This window comes from Buteo buteo, chromosome Z, assembly GCF_964188355.1.
Source record: "Buteo buteo chromosome Z, bButBut1.hap1.1, whole genome shotgun sequence".
Taxonomy (NCBI): domain Eukaryota; kingdom Metazoa; phylum Chordata; class Aves; order Accipitriformes; family Accipitridae; genus Buteo; species Buteo buteo.
In genome coordinates, this window is record NC_134204.1 from 81,676,089 (window position 1) to 81,693,083 (window position 16,995).

General features: G+C 44.2%; 1 protein-coding gene across 3 annotated transcripts in view; it reads left to right on the forward strand.

Annotated features, from left to right (window-relative positions):
* Window positions 1–482: 482 nt before the first annotated feature.
* VCAN (versican) overlaps window positions 483–16,995 on the forward strand; it is a 113,759-nt gene continuing 97,246 nt past the window's right edge. For 2 of the 3 annotated variants that reach the window (XM_075021363.1, XM_075021365.1), the window contains exons 1-2: window positions 483–720; window positions 8,634–8,709. In XM_075021363.1, the coding sequence (XP_074877464.1) occupies window positions 8,640–8,709 (70 nt within the window). In that variant the 5' untranslated portion in view covers window positions 483–720; window positions 8,634–8,639. Of the gene's footprint in view, window positions 721–2,614; window positions 2,883–8,633; window positions 8,710–16,995 lie in introns of those variants that run through there. The other variant, XM_075021364.1, reaches the window with a different exon arrangement.

Sequence of the window (16,995 nt, forward strand, 5' to 3'; positions counted from 1 at the left end):
CCCAGTCACTTTCCCCATTTCAGCCGGCTTCGCGAGCCAGGGTGGAGGAGGTCTCTCCATTCTCTTCCCGGTTAATTGTTTAATTGGGGAACAATGCGCCTTTCGCACCCGCCTGCCCCTCTCCGCAGGGCCGGTGCCGGGCGAGCGGAGGGACCCGTCCCGCCGCTCGGGTCTGCGACTCCCCGGTACTTTCGGAGCCGCTCCGGGGCCAGGGTCTGCGGGGCCCCGAGGGTTCCCCGAGGGGGCGGCCGGGCCGGGGGCACGGAGAGGGGCGGTCTGGGGGGGGGGACTGGGGAGCGCCGCTCCGCGGAGGCAGGCGCTGGGGGCTCTCCTGCGCCCAGCAGCTGCGGGAGCTTTGCAAATTGCAAGGAGGCTCTTGCAGAGCTTGTGAACCCTCCTCTCCCGAGCCAGCGCCCCTCCTCTGCAGCGCTGACGGTACAACGATATAATAATGATGGGTGGCTGAGGCTCGCATTTGAACTTGCAGGCGAGCTCCCTGTGCCTACAACTCGGTTCAGGCTCCGCAGCTCCGAGTCAGGTGCTCGCCGGCGGGGAGGGAGGGGAGGCCGAGCTCTGGGAGAAGGGGAGACCCCGGAACCACCGTCTCCTTCCAGCACTAACGAGGGGATTTACTCTTTCATGCGGCCACTGGGATCTCTGGACTAGCCTAGCCACCACGTTGTGATTTTTTGCAATCTCTGCAATACGCTACCTTTTAAGGTAACTGTAACTCTTTTAATGCGGGTTGGGGTTTTTTTGTTGTCTTTTTTTGTTGTTGTTGTTGTTTTTTTTTTCCTTTACATATAATTGCTAGCAAACACCTAGTGTAAAATTTAAAACGATTGTTTTACTGCTGGTACCTGTAAGGACAAAGAGTTGAACTGCAAACCTTAAGCGGGAGAGAATAGCGATGATTGGTGAATTTAAACAACCTGGGGTAAGTTCAACGACACGCGGGGGGAGAGCAGAAGGGATGCTCGGGGACCCACAAAAATCCCCTGGTGCAAAGAGGAGAACAAAGAACAGTAGGAAATAAAAGACTTTGGGGTGGGAGCCCTGACAGAAGTCTTTGGTACTGGTTGTCTGAATGGCCGGGAAGGTAGAGCTGCACCTTGGTGTGCGATGGGGCTCAGGAGGGAGAAAGAAGGAAGCTATTTCCTACGGGTGTTAAATACACAAAGCGCCCGTGTGGCAGGAGCGACAAGAATGGACCTTTCCTTCGGCCACCAGTTTTTGATTTGGTGGGTTTTTTTGGTGGTGTGTGTTTGTTTTTTTTTTTTTTTCTCCTGGGAAAAGCGTGTGCTTAGTCTCCTCCGCTTTTGTGTGTTCCCCCCATTTATTTTCTTTTTCCCTTCCCTTCCCCTGATGTTCTTGGAAAGCTGCTCACAGGGCAGAGCGGGGCTGAGGTGCTCAGACAGCATCTCTCCAGAGGAGACGGAGAGCAGGCGTCCTCCGAGCCACATTTTCAGCGCTGAAAGGGGGGCGGTGGGTGAGGAGGAGAATCACAAGGTCAGTGGAGCAAAACGCCCCCTTTTACACCCACGGCCAGCTTCTCGGGGCACGGGCACTGCCTTCCCCCTCCGCTCCTCGGGATTTCGCCTTTGTTTTACAAAGAAAAAGTGAGAGCATCGTGGAAGGAATTAAGGGAGTTTCGACGGCGGGAAAAAGCGGGTGGGTGTGTGTGGGGGGCGGCATCGGCAGAGGGTCGGGATCCCCTCGGCAGGGGATGGGACCCCGGGGGCAGCCTCCATCCGGCCCCCAGGCACCGTCCCCACACAAAGGGGCGACGGGGAGCGGGCGAGGGCTGGGGCCAGCCCTCATTGTCCCCCATGTCACGTCCTCCCCGGCCACCCCCTCTGCCTCCGGGCACCGGCTTTCGAGATTAAGCCCCGATGGCTTTTCTTTTCTTTTTTTTTTCCCCTTTCTTTTTTCTTTCTTTCTTCTTCTTCTTCTTTTTTTTTTTTAAAGGAATGAGCGTTGAAACGTGTTGCAGAAGCCTATCCCAGGATAGAAGAGTGTAAATGTTGGGTGTGTTTCGTTTGGGGTTTTTTGTGTGTGTGTGTGTATTTTCTTTTTTTTCTTTTCTTTTTCTTTCTTTTTTTTCTCTTAAAAAGGCTGAGCGAAAGGGGAAGTTTCCTTCCCCAAAGAAATGAGTAAGATTTGGCGGAGCGAGAGGGGCGCAGCGCCCGGCGGGGAGCCCTGGCTGCGGCGACGATGCGCGCTGGCGGGGCGGACCCGGCCGCCCCCGGGACGCGCTGCCGGGAGGGGCGGGGGGGGGGGGGGGCGGGGGGGAAGAGCCTCTACCGGGTCTCGGCTGTGGGGGTCCCCGACGGCCGCTGCTTAAAGGCGTCCTGGGTCCCCAGGCGGGCGGAGGGGGGAAAGGCAGGCGGGGGTTGGCGGGGAGCGGCGGGCCGGGGCCGGGGCCGGGGGGTCCCGCCGCAGGCGGGCGCGGCCCCGGCCGCTCTCGAGGAACGGGACGGGACGGGCGCGGCGGCGGCGGCACCGCGGCGCCCCCTGGCGGCGAGCGGCGGGCTGGCCGCTTCTGGAGTGGCTCGTTTCCCGCCAGAGGGCTCCGGTTTCCCTCACCGTGAAGGCGAGGGAGGGGAAATCATCGTCGTCGTAATAAAATAATTAAAAAAAAAAATAAAAAAATTGTCGCCGCGGCTTTTGGGGCTGTTCCTCGCGCTCCCCGGAGCCGACACCGCCGGGTGGTGGTTGACAGCGGGGCGGGACCGGCGGGTTTCCCGCCTGCGGCCGGGCCCTCTCAGCACCCCGGGCTCAGGGCGTGAGGCGGGATCGAGGGCGCTGGTCCCGGCTTGAGCACCCGCCGCCTCCTGAGCGCCCAGTGCTGACACTGAGACGGGACGAGCCGGTCAGAGACGGTGAGGAAACGCTCGGTCCTGCCGACGCACTGATCCGTCCGCGTGCCGGGCCCCGCGATGGTGGATGGTGCCGGTGGGCGCCGTGAGCCGCATCTTTACGTCTCTTTCCCGTCGCTGCGCCTTGCGCGCGCCTCTTGCTCCCTTCACCGTGCCGGTGGCGTGGGTGCCGGGGAGAGGTGGGGCAGAAGAGGTCCGCAGCTCTCCTGGACAGCAGGCGAGAAGGCAGAGCCTGCCTTCAGGGGTGCGCCTGGCTCCGCAGGCACGTGCGCTCCGGCACCTCGCTCCACGCGCCGCCTCCGACCGTTTTCCACTGCGTCTCCGTGAGGCGGCCCGACAGCCCAGAGTCGCTTCTGGCATAAATTAGCGTGGGCCTGGGAGGGATGTCCTCAGGCAGCAGCTTCTGGGGCAGCTGCCAGAGCGAGAAGTGCCAGAACATGCTGTGCTCTGGTCACTTTCCCCGCCTGCACCTCTGCCTGCGCTTGGGGCTGGAGGCAGCAGCGCCTGAACGGTTCCCCCTGCGGCTGCTGGCGCTGGAGGTGGTGAGGGAGGGATGATGCCCTTAGGAATTCCGGCAGGAGGTCTTAGGAGGACCTTTGCAAGTGATCGTGTGGGCTAAGCGGAAAGCCACTGGTGAATCGACTGCAGGCCGAGTCCGCCATGTGGCAGCAGAGTGGGCTAATTAGTCCAATGGCAGAGACGTGGTGAAACTGGCAGACCTAATTAGGCAGCACTTACGGTGAGGTTGATACATGTCAGCAATTAACACAAAAGGTTCAAAGGACTGCAAAAGCAAAAGAACGTGCGGACTATGTGTTTGAGAGAGGATAGCAGCGGTGAAGGTTTCAGGCAGAGCTCGGAAGGTAGCAAGAGGTGTGCTATGGCTGGGATCGGTCATTTCTAGCTTGCTAGGCTTTCACTGGAAAGCTGTGTAATTTACTGTTTTACCCATTAGTAGGAGCAGCAACCTCAAGTCACTTCTCTGATGCCAGGTTCTGTTAGGGTTTGTCCCCCTCCCCCCTTTTTTTTTTTTTTAATTTTTTTATGTGAACCTGCCTCACTGGAGGCAAGGAAAGTCCACAGGCAGAGACTGCTTTTTATGTGTTTAAGGAACACATCCAGCTTTCACATTACAGCTGCAGAGCATGTGCTGAATCAATCTCAGTGTGACTTGAGAAGCTGCAGCTTTTAAAGACAGTGTCATCTCTATGAAAGTAGCTAATTTCTCATTGTCCCAACTTCAGAGAAATTGGGAATGGGTTTTAGATGGTAGATTTTATTCTGTTCCACACCAGGACAATTCACTGTCTTTTTTAACCTGGAGTTTAAAACAGAGAGACGTGATGTTCTCCCATCTGGTTAAATTAAAATAGCATTGGTGTGAGATCAAGCTTACATTGTAAACTAAACAGGAGCTGGAATTTGGTCAGAACTTATTGCTCCTACGAGTTTTTGCTGTGGTAAGGAAAGGTAGCAGTGCCTGCAAAAACAGAAGCCCTGTTCTCTCCCCACACAGAGAACCTCAGCTGCTAGTTTTTAAAGATGTGAAGTTTGTCAAGGACTTGGCATCTTTTGGATAGAAGATGTTGTGCTTAGGGTTGCATCCAGTTTAAAAATGTAGTGCAAATTACTACTGTAGATCACTCTGCCTGTAGCAGATCCTAAAAAAATGGATCAGTCCAGTTGGAAACTAGCCAGCAGGCAACCCAAGTTTGGTCACGTTAAGTGAGATACTTTTTTAACAGAAAGTGGAAATTAAACACTCAAGTCTTGTGGTCTTGACTTGGCAGGATTTTCTTACTGTGTCCATAGTATTATGGCTTTCTCTTTCTCTAGGTGTAGTGACACCAAGGGGGGAGGGGGGGGAAGGCTTGTGGAAAAAGGCATGATTAGAAAGATTTTGGCTAATTACAGTGGACTTGGGGGCAGTACAGCAGCCAACCAGCAGAGGCCTTTGTAAATTGTAGAGTGCGGGAATGGGAAGTACAAACCAGTTTTAGAGCAGGGATTTTGCTCAGGAGGCTACAAGGGAGCACAGTTAGCTGTAGCCTCTGCCAGCAAAAGGGGAGGGGGCAGGAGCAGTCACATCTGATAGTGGTGGCCTGGAAATGGGGGCAGCACTGAATGGGAATTGGGGTGCTGGGTGTAAGCAGCAGCCTCTGCCTTGCCTGTGCGTCTTGAAAGAGCATTGCTGGCACTGGGTCTGCAGAGCTCTGCTTTCTCTTAAGCTAGGCTACCCTGGGGGGCTGAGTGAGGTACTGCTGTTATCATCTGCACACTGTCATTTGGAGAGGGTGGCGCGGTAATTGCACATTTAATTCTGGGAGCTGTAGTGGAACAGCACTCAGTAGCCCAGGAGTGTTTATGGGAGCCCACCAAGGACCAGAGTGTGAAAACCCTTGTGCATGGAGGGTTGCAATGGAGGGAATCATGCTCAGGAGCCCAAGGGCTGAAAATCAGACCCTCCCCCCAACTTTTTTCATTGCTTAAGTAAGCACCTTGGGGTAGAGGAGATTTAGAAAAAGAAAGGGTTAAGAGATGATTTTCCGAGAGTCAGGCGGGCATTTTTGGCAGGTGTCTCATATTAAGCTCCATGCTCAAACAGTACAGTTTTTCTGAGCTATTCTAGCTCTTGGTGCAGCAGGTGTAATTCCTGCAGTACTCGGTAAAAGGCCAACTAGCCATCACAACCATGAATGCTCTCTTCTTACCAATGGTTGAGTTCAGCAGTCGTAGGGTATCTTGAAAATTATCCTTCCATGATTGTCTTTCTGTTTTCATACTTCATTGTGGGTGTATGTGTTGTGTTTAGTGACTGGAAGCTGAAGATGTGAGGTTTTTTTCAATAAGATTGCTCAAATTCCATTTGCAATGCAGTCACCAACACGACATTGGAGGATCAGCACACTGTGCTTGTATGCAAAGTGGAGAGGAATGGGAAGCTGAGGTCCTCCCTCTACTCTGGACTTGTAGTGTAGGACAGAAGCTCACATTCAGAGCTCTCCATTGCCTCTGAGCACAGCAGCAGCGTTGTCTTACCAAATGTGGAAATGATTATACCACTTCTTGTCAAGACAGTATAGCAATGAGCTTCTGAAGGCAACAGGCCTCCCATTGGCATGTGCCAAGTACGTAGGTACTCCTAGTCCAGGCCAGTGCAATGGAGCAGGTGGTGCTTGCAACATGCAACTGGCCCTGTTTAGGTGCAGCATGCCTGTCTTCCAGGAAAAAGAAAATCCTTTATTCTCTTTCTCTGAGAATTTCTTTGATTCCCTTGTTTCTGCTCCCAAAAGCCAACATTGCCTTCAGGGGGAGGAGGGAGATAAAGCATATGGGTAAACATGGAAAGCTAAACTTGTAAACAGTTTGTTCTAGATTTTTGTTTAGCTGTTGGTGCAGCCAGTGTGTGATGCATGGGAAACACATGTGGACGGAACATCTCAAAAGAAGGTCTTGAGCCACTATGCTTTCACAGGGGCCAGAGATTTCGCATTGTCTTGCAGGCGGGTCCAACATTCACCACCTTTGAAGGTGGAGAATTCTGTTGGTCTTTTTGTGCTGTCTTTAGACTGCTTGTGTTACTGAAGGAACTAGTCATCAGTAGTTTTGGTGCTTGAGGCTTCCAGTAGTTTCAGGAAACGCAGGTTGCTTGAAGGGCACATCTGTAGGCTCAATGTGACCTCTCATTTTTTTTAAATGTTGTGTAATGATGAGGATCGTTTAAGTATTTCTCTAAGCAAACACGTGACTGCCTGTATTTCAGAGCTGATCCATTGCATTAAAACGACTTTGATGTCTGCAGCTCTTACCTTGTGCAACTTCCTTACTCATGACAACCTTCTACAAGGAATTACTAGGACATACATCATATACCAGGACACAGTATAGATTTTTAAAGTTAGTTGATAAATAGCCACTTTTGTTTTCTCCATGTACAGCTTGGCTTGTGTAAGTGTAGGGAGAGATAAAACTTTGGCTGAATGGTGTTGGGGGTATGTGTTAAGAGTCTTCAGAAAAAGTTTTATGGCAGATAGGGCTCAAACTGAATGAAGTCAAAGAAGTCCCGTTTCTTGTTTGTGATTCAGTCATAAAAAGTGCAAATTCCATGAAGTTAGTATTGCAAAATAAGTGATATCACATTATATGCTCAGCTCTATTGAATGGCTGAAGCAGAGATGGGGCGTCTTTGGCAGCATGCAGTCTGCTCTACAGAAAGCAGCTGTATTCTTTCCTCCACGCCCTGGGAATAGGTTGCAGCATATGTTTCACAGTGCAACTAGCCAGCTCTGGCCATCCACAGAGAGGGAATGAAAAGCTCTTGGGTTTTCAGCCCTTTTGGGTGGGAATTTTTAACACGATGCTGTTATGTTAGAGATTGCCTAATTGGAAGGGCTTGGTTTGAGATGTTTTGCGTCTTTTCTGAACTGTTCAGTCGTTACAGGATAGATGCCAATTCACACAGACTCATGTGAAGTTTGGGCTGCAGCTGTAAGCTGTGGAGAAAACTTTCCTGAGATTGAACACGTCACCAGTACTTTCTGAAGATGTTTCTTTCTGTGTCTTGCTATCATGTTCAGTATAGCTTGTGGAGGTTTTTGAATGTATTAGTTAATGTATTAACCCTAAAGGATTATACGTAAGTACAAATAACTAAAACAGTAATGTAAAAAATGCTAAAATGGGTATGTGCAATACAAGTTCCATACTTATAACACAGATATCTATCAACTCTCTGTTTCACTATTCCTTAAAGCAGTTCAACTGTAATCTCTCTTGGACAGGAAAAAACTATCAGTTCAGGTTACTTGTCGAAGTAAAGAACCCAAGTAGCATATTTTGACAGCAGTATCAGGAAACTCAGAATTTTGTGATAAAAATTTTTCAGTGGCAGTGTTTGACAAACTTGCTGAAAGTTATTTTGTACATTGGCTAGCTAGTACATATGTGTAACTATATGGAAGAGGGACTATATATAAACCCTTTATGGTAGTTGAAGTTTATGGGACTTGTAATGCCTTTGTTAGTGTACTTTTGAAATTTTCAGGATATTTACAGATTCAACATGTGTAATTAAGAACTGGAATGAAAATGAAGATACACTATTATGAACTTGCAATATATTGTTATGTGCATAGCATATATGTGGAGAACTTTTCAGCCGTTTGAAGGTGGAGCCTGTAAAGGAAGTGAGAAGCAAACCCAAAGGGAACTGACATGTCTGAGTATCACTCTGGACTCAGTAACCTGAAACTCATTATGAATCTGTATTTGATAGGGACACATTGTCATTATAACAAATTTTCACCATAAAATATTACATGGAGAAATCTTGAAAGCAAGAAGTCACCTGGTGACCTACTTGGAGGTGGGAAGTATCATAGTGTGGCCATTGATTCACCATCAAAATTGATGAGAAGTTTGTCATGGGAACCCTTTCTGACATGAAACGGGTTTTTAGCTGTTGCTAAATGACAGGGTAGTTTGTGTTATGGACATAAAACCACCCAGAGGCTGAATCTGAACTTGCAACACCACAATAGGAAAACTCATACTTATATACTGCTACCACTGTATGGGAATAAATTTAAAATGGCAGAAGATCAATATATTAAGAATTATTCAGTGTCCTGCTGAACATCTTTTTTTAAGTAGATGACTCTTTCTTATCTCAATGACAAATATTGGTGTACTGAGTTACAACACTTGATAAGGATATAATGCAGTACTAACCACTTTGTTGTTCTTTATTTGTAGGTCAAGATGTTGTTAAGTATAAAAAGTATCTTATGGATGTACTCTACGTTAGTTATAACTTATATGCTACCTAAAGGTAAGTCTGATATACACAGAGCAATTTATTAAAATTCATTTTAGTAGGTAGGGTATTTCCCAGGACTCAGGAAAAAACAACATTTCATTTTCTGGTCTTGCTTCTGCCACTCCTTTTGCTACACTGTGTAACTAACTTTGTTTCTGCATTCTCCTTATTGTCTTACTGATTTATATAGAAAACTCTTGGTCGGTGGGCATGTTTTTGACAAGGTTTTTACATGCCTGTCTGATGTCTCCTGCGGTTTGTCAGTGCCATTACTACAATTCAAGTAATAATAAAGAAAATGCCATAGAATTACATTGTATAAAGCAAAATAGATTGCCTTCTCCAAATATTCAAGAATGCATTTAAATCCTTTAACCTGTGCTTCTGAAATGTTGGACCTATTGGCCAGGTATGTCTCACACCTTCATTTTCCATGATCCACCAAGGAGGTCCTTGCGGTAGATGAGGTGAGGGCTGACAGGGGCAGCTAATTTTAGTGAAGGGCAGACACCTTCCATGGGAGCTTCAGCCTGGTGCCACAGAAGGAGCAGCGAGCAGTGCTGGCAGCGTGGGAGCAGGAGCAGGTTCCTGGGACAGACCTCGCCAGGCTGCAGAAGTGGTGAATAAAATGGGGGACTACAGGAATACTGGTTTGGCGTACCTCCCAGTCAGATCCTAATGCATGTGCTCATGTATGTCGTGCCACACAGCCTTTTTGGTCTGTAGGTCGCAGCTCGCACCCTCTCTGTACACAGGCTGAAAGGTGCCATGTGCAAGTGGGATACAGGGGAAACTAGTAGCCCGTTTCTGCTTTGCTTTGTGATCTGTCAAGGACCTATGGAGGAAATGCCTCTGGAGTGGGCAATCTGGCTGCCAGCCCCCTGTTGTGGGGGGACTGCCATGAGGAAACCTGGTGGCAGGTCCCTTGGCTGCTGGACTCTGGAGCAAGGACATGTAAGGACAGCTGCAGGTCTTCGGTTTGGGTGATTACATGCTAAGACTAAAGTATGTATCCATGTGTGGTTGCCATGGTTATTTGAAAATTTGAATCAAGTCTTTAGTAAGGAAAAGGTCCCTACAGCTGCTGCAGGCTCACAAAATTGGGATAATAGCTTTCCCAAGCCTCAAAGCAAGATTTTTCTTGTTTTTTTTTCTTCTTCTTCTTTTCTTTCCAGGAATTCCTCAAACTGATTTTAGCCTTTGGGAAAATCAAATGTACTCTTTTTTTTTCCCAGCTTGAGCACTGTTGCTAGCAAAGTCTTTAGGTAATCCTGTAAGATAAAGGAAAAGACTGTTGTGCTTAGAGGATCCAACTAAAAAAAAGTGTTTTTTTGATTCAAGCAAGCTGGGAGCACCATTCTTTACTATTTCCTAGCATCACTTCCTCCTTGAAGCTGGTTTTGTTTTCCCATTCTTCATTAAACACACAACAGGCCAGGGTGATTAGACTTGTCCTCAGGGACAACAGACTCAAAGCTTCAGGCAGGGGGCAAGCCGCTAAAACTGAGCTTCCATTTTGTTACTCGTGGAGGGCTGAGACTGATTTGATTATTCAATGTCATGCTTTTTTTCCTCCCCCCATTTTTTTACTTAGTAAAATGTCTGTAAGTGTAGACTGATGTATGGATCTTGGATCCACAGCTGACATTTAATAATTTGTTCACATGAAGCATTTGGAGAGGCAAAGTAAGTGATTATCAGAAGAGGTCTTGGACTTGCAATGTAAGTCTGCATGATGAACTTGGAAGTTTTTAGTTGATAAGCTACTTATACTTAGAGGAGCCTCATAAGAAAGATAAAGAATTTTTACCTGAGCAGGACAAGGGGCAACAGTTTTAAACTGAACAAGAGTAGGTTTAGATTGGACATAAGAAAGAAATTTTTTACAGTAAGGGTGGTGAGACACTGGAACAGGTCACACAACACAAGAGAAGTTGTGGATGCCACCTCCCTGGAAGTCTTCAAAGTCAGGTTGGATGAGGCTTTCAGCAACCTGATATGGTGGAAGATGTCCCTGCCCATGGCAGTGTGGTTGGACTAGACAATCTTTGATTCAACCAAACGACTCTGTGATTCTAAGTTATAGCTTTCTTTAAGGCAGAAATGTCTGTTTTAAGATACAGGAAAAGGAAGATCTGCTAGCAATAATTGGTCAGCTTCAAAATGGAGTGAATGGTAGTACATTACTCACATGAGGAGAGGTCTGAAGTTAAGATTTTACCTGCAAATCAGCCTTGGGATGGAGAACATGTAAGGACGTACAATAATTAAGGCAAAGGAATCTGACAAGAAATGTAAACCTAGCGTTTCTGTTATGACCTACTGAAAGACTCTTCATGTTTACTTAGGGCATAGTTCCATGGTCAGTCTAATCACACAAACGTTTTAGCACTAGATGGGATAGTCCTGCCCCTTTTCAATCTCCTGGTGCTAGTTTTCGTGCTTTCCTTTGTGCTGACACTAGTATTTATGTGGGTATATGGCCAGCTGAAGCAGGTAAATGACTTGTTTGAAATAGCATATGGCATTTCTTGCAGGTTATTTTTCCAATGGATCAGACCTTTGATCTGACTCACTGCCTTGTGCAAATGCTAGTGCTGGCAGAATTCAGGGATTGGGTGTGCCTCACTGGAAGTGGGGAGAAGTGGGATGGATCCTTAGAGTAGTAGAATATGGGATGGCACCTTTAGATGTCCCCTGACTTACTCCACCTTTTACCACCTCCTAAATGGCTCATGTTGTCTCCAGAGTAGAATTTTCAGTACTTAAGCAAGTTCTGTATGAACATACCAGTAAGGGCTTCTCAGGAATATAGACCAGGGTCTGACTGGTCCTTATTTGCCTGAATCTTTTGGAAGGAATTTAGAAAGACCCTTATGTTCCTAGAATACTGTGAAAATGTGGGTTTTATTTTTGAAGTTGGGAGCCATACTTTTGCCATAGAGAGTCTTAAACATGTTCAGAGTATAGTCATGGTGAAGAAGACAAAGATGAAAAACTTTTTTCATGAATTGATCCAAAAGAGTCTGTGGGATCAACTCATATCTTTCTGTTTTGTAGAAATGTCAGTCAGTTTGTGTAATAACATTTTTGAGGATGAGTGTTACAAGTTTACAGACAGTCTTTACAAGTACGGCTGTTTCTTTTTTTGAAAAAAATACTCTAAAAATAAAATATACCTCTGCATTTTGAAGAGTTAAACATTTTAAGTTTCAACTTTTTAAATCCTGAATTTAAATATAAATTTGAAGCTTTTAAATCTTTCCTGAAACACAAATTCCTGTGCTTCCTTTCCCACAATGGATTGGATCACTCCATATGATTTAAATAAATTTAATTAAATAGTGACTTCAATATGATGCATTGCAATATCTCCTTTAAAAAGATTTCAGGCAAAATTGTTCTGAAAGTTTAAAATTTTTCTTTTGAGAGTAATATGGAAAATTTGTCAAAATCGGCAGTTATTTCAAAAGTGTAAATCCTGGGATCTGTGAGTCTTAATGTTAAGTCATAACAAAAACGAAGCTTAATTTAGAGCACAGCAAGTTATAAGCATGCAAAATTTTATGTGTTCACCACTAACCATTATTCCCGTCTTTGTTTTCTCTTCCACTCTCATCTTTGTTGAATGGTCACATTCATGAATACCTAGCATGGCATGCTTGTTAGTTTTTATGTAGCAACAAAAGTATTTTTCCTTTGAGGGCAAATTGAGAATGGTCTTGTATGGCTTCTTTAAGACTTTAAATTCTCAGAAGATGTGTGTCAGGAAGGCAGCAGGAAATATGGTGTAAGCTTCTGGGGTCACGGGAGTGTCCCTCTCCGAGACCTTTGCTGTTTGCTCTGGTACATGTGAAGGATTAATGACAGAAGTTCACGAGCAAGGTTTACGCCTACTGCTAGTGTGGCATTTACTCACTTTGAGCTAGCTGGTGTTAGGATATTGTAGCATATAGGCTGGACCTTGTGATTATGATCAACATTGGAGTTTATCTTACCCATTTTAAGTGACTATTTCTCATGCCATGTGTAGAGTATGCTTTCATGAAAGCCCTGTAATCCAAAAGACAGTAGAAATCCCCTAGATTGCAGTGTGTGATATAGAACAAATATATGTTCTTTCAAAGGTATACAAATAATATACCAGTTTAAACATCAGTTTATCTGATCATATTTATGTTCTATATGGGCTATAAAATACATGTGTGCATGCCTATGATGTCTCTATATGTTGTGTTGAGTTCTGCAGCTGAGACTTAACATTTGCCTGGCTTCCTGTGAGTTTGTTGTAAAATGTGAAAGTAGTTGGTTCTTCATCACTCTATGCCTGCTTCTCTTATTCTGCTTGCTCAGACCACAAATCACCTGGTAAAGAACTCAGTGAGGGTTTTTGTTGGGTCTCAGTCTGTTACCTCAGCTGTCAGTCTCATACAAGTTTGTGTAAGCAATGCATTCATTTTAATTTATCATTATCTTCATTAAAAGTTGTATGGTTAAAGAAAATACTTCTCTTAGGCTCAGTGTTAGTAGTCAGATTAACAGAACACATAATTTCATTCATTCTTTCTATAGCTGCTGGTGGGCAGGGTAGTATACCATGTGTCTAGGCAGGTTGTTGATTAAAAAACAAGATTCAAATTTTTTTGTCTCATAAATTTGGCTTAAAATAAATAGAATCTTTTATTCTTTAAGCATGTGTTTTTTGTCTGCATACTCAGTAGCAACATTCTGTTAAGTTAAGCTTAATTATATAGCAAAATTGCTCTCTAAGCAGTGTCACTTCATGTAGGGCATTCTTTTCTTCAGACTTCTTGTCTGTTACAGACCTAGTGGCCTGGTCATTATGGTTAATGTAATACAAAAGAGCAGAATTCTGTCTTTTTTTTCTTTTTTTTTCCTCTTTAGTTTTCTATTCTAAGAGTTCTGTGACATTTACAACATAAAACATGTACACATTCTAGGGAAAGAGACTTTGTTCTCAAGCAAGAAGTTCTTCTGTAGTTTGTCTCCCACTTCAACAGAAAGGTATCGAGCTATGTGTCATTGGTAGGATGAGCTGACTTTGCAGCTGAAATGGTGGTCTGGGAGGGCCTAGGGCAGTTTTACTGGCAAAAAAAACCGTGAAAAGGCAAGCTGGAATTTTTATTTTTATTTTTTGAAAGAAAGTATGCCACAGGCCATCATCCCCATGATACAAATGCATAGCCATAGCTTCAGGTTTGGAGAAAATAAGACATTAGTAAGTTGTGGCAAAGTCCTACCCAGGCAGTTAGACCTGACAGGACTGTCTTCCGTCAGGACATCACATGGGAGAAGTTTTCATTCTGCATTCTGTTCCTGCTACTTATTCTGATGCTGGAGATATTAAATATTTGAACAGGGGAAGACAACAAAAAATACCCAACTGCTAAGGCACTATCTACTGAGTCTGCCTGTAACCTGACAGCATTGTGCTGCTCTTAGCCCAACTTTGCAGTCCTATCATCTTCTACAAGTCTCCCATTGACTTTGTTGGGAGTTCTGCCAAGGTATGTGTTTGTGGCCAGGTGATTTGGACTTAGTTGTGTATTTTATTTCTTTATTGTCTATGGATTTTCCCTAATAAATTAATTATGCATGAGTGATACATATTAGTTAGCAACAGAAAAAAATGCTTATATTAATCGCCAACCAGCCTAGCCATTTCAAAACAATCCTCTTGTTGAAGAGTACATGATGTTACAAGTATTCTAGGTCCTACCTGACAAGGTGGAGATATGGTATAAAAAAATGTTGGCAAATACCTGCTTTTCTCAGCTTGTGTTCCAATTTACAAAGTTATAAAATGTTTTGTTACTATTTTTGCCTGCCACATCCCTTCTAAGGAATAGTCTATCACATACCATTGATAGTGGCTAAAGAGGAGATATAACATGGAGTATAAGCATAGGGAAAATGCTAAAGGAACAAAGTAGCTATATGGATTAATAGAAGATATTGATGCTTTCTGCATTGGCCAGTAAATTCTGCTTGACTAACTTGGACTGCTGCAGGAAATCAAGCTTTTTGGAACTGTGCAGGGACATCACTTAATTTTGTGTTTCAGTGCCTTTTTTTTTTTTTTTTTTTTTCTGTAGGGAAAAGCTTCTCCCCTCTTCTTCTCCCCCTCCTCGTCAAAAGACAGAGTGCTTTTATATAGTGTTTTATAATGCTTTCTACTGTTAGATGGGCATGTTTGTAGCTACATGGTCTCCTATTCTGGGATGTAGCCCAGTTTAGAATAGATCTAGTTTGCATATGATGATGATATGTGTTTTTTTGCCAAGGGTTTCAGTCTGCTGATGTAAAGACACAAATTTTAAAGAGAGGAAATTTCCTCAGGGTTCATTGCTGATATTCCAGATCACTCATAACCAGAAACAATGTTCTTGAAAGTTTATTAAAATTCTGTCAGTCAGGATAATTATAGCTAGGTCATTTTTCATTTAAGAAGTTCCTGTAATGTATATAGATGACAAGAGATCATAATAAATACTAAATATTTTGAGACTGATTTTAATCTCCCACCTGTGCAATTTGGCAGTAATTCTATCACAACTGATAGGACTGAGTATTCATTCTGTTTCTTTATCTCTAACCCACTGTAAGTCGGTGAACTGTTTCAAGAAATTAAAGGGGATATAAAAGGTAGTGGTGTTTCTATAGTGTACATCTTCAGGATAAAATCAGTCCTTTCTAGTTTTTAGCAATCAATTGACTCTAGGTGAGTTGACTTTTTATGTCTTTATAGAAATAATAAAAAAACCCAAACCTCAGTGGATTTTTTTTTCCTAAAGAAATGTGTAGGCAGTCAAAATTTTTGAACTAGTCTTTAGTCTTCAATAACTTCTACAGACTTGTCTTCAAGCCTTGTGAATTCTCCAGTCTTCAGCTATAAAGCTGAATTGGACCTGGTTTTTGTCTTTCTTTGTTTTATAAATAAATTCTTGCTAGGTCTGGGCCCAAAGTGTATGAAGTGATTGGTTTGTTTGACTATTAAATGTGAGTTGTACCATCACCGGTCTCTGTTTATGAGTTAATAGAAGAATCAAAATCTCACCACATGCTTGAAGCACAGAGTAAGCATCTTGCTGGTAAATGTGCTCAGACAGCGCCGTTCCATGTGAACTTTTAAGATGAGCTTTGGGTGCAGCGCAGCTGTTTTGGCACAATGCTACCCCATTGTTGTTATACTCTCTCTGGTCTAATCAGTTTTGATACAGTCATCTTGAGTGTATCTGCATTGTGTTCCCAAGAATTTCTAGTTAGGTAGGCATGGATGGAAAGGACCTGGGGACTTCCATTCAAACTTATGGACTGACCAAAGAAGAACCAGATTTTTTGTTTTTCTGGTTAATCATTATTGAAATGCTTGGCCATCAAACTGATGATTCTTGTACCGAATGTTTTTAGATAATACCATTAATACTTTATCCTGTATGAAGTCGTCTGCCTCTGTTAAAAATGATAAACTTAATGAGCAGTTTTTCCTTCCTCCCCCCCCTATTCTTCTCCCACCCCCCCACCCCAGTCTTCTACTCTATATGGATTTATGGAGAGATAATATTTTTGATGATAGGTAAATAGCTAGATAATTTTCTTGTGGTGGTGTCTCCTGTTTCATGTATCACCCTGTTGGTGGCTAGTATTTGAGGTTATTGTATTTCTAAACATTATGAATCCTAGCTCACTTCAAATTAATGATCACCATGTTCCACCTTTCAAAAAAAAGTTAGAGTGCAGGACAGTGAAAGAGGTAGGATAGATACTGTTGTGCATCAGCTTTTAATCTTCATTAAGCCATTACGTAGATTGAAATAACATCACATAAAAAAATAAATCTTAACAGAAATCCTCTCTTCAGATGGTTGCTGTGTGCAGATTGGATGAACAGTAGTCAACTTTCCCCTCAGGATATTGTCAGATGGAAGCATTTCACTGTAAAGTGTTTGCAGCTGGAGATGTCACAAAAAATGATAAAGGTCCTACCATGTCAAGTCTGAGCCAAGTAGGGACTTTCTGTGTGCTTTACTTCCTTCTTGCTTTAACATCCTGAAACACTTTATTTCTGCAATGTGTTAAAGTGCCTGAGGCTACAAGGAAATAATTTTAAAAGAATGACTATTTGGGAGAATCTCACTGGAAAGGCTTTTTTTTTTCAGCACATATGCAATAAAAAGAGTTAACCCTTGAAAGAATAATGGAGTAAGGGATGTCATGTATACAAAATCATGGGCTATGTTTTACTCTTAGGACAGGAGCAAATGAACAAGCTACTGT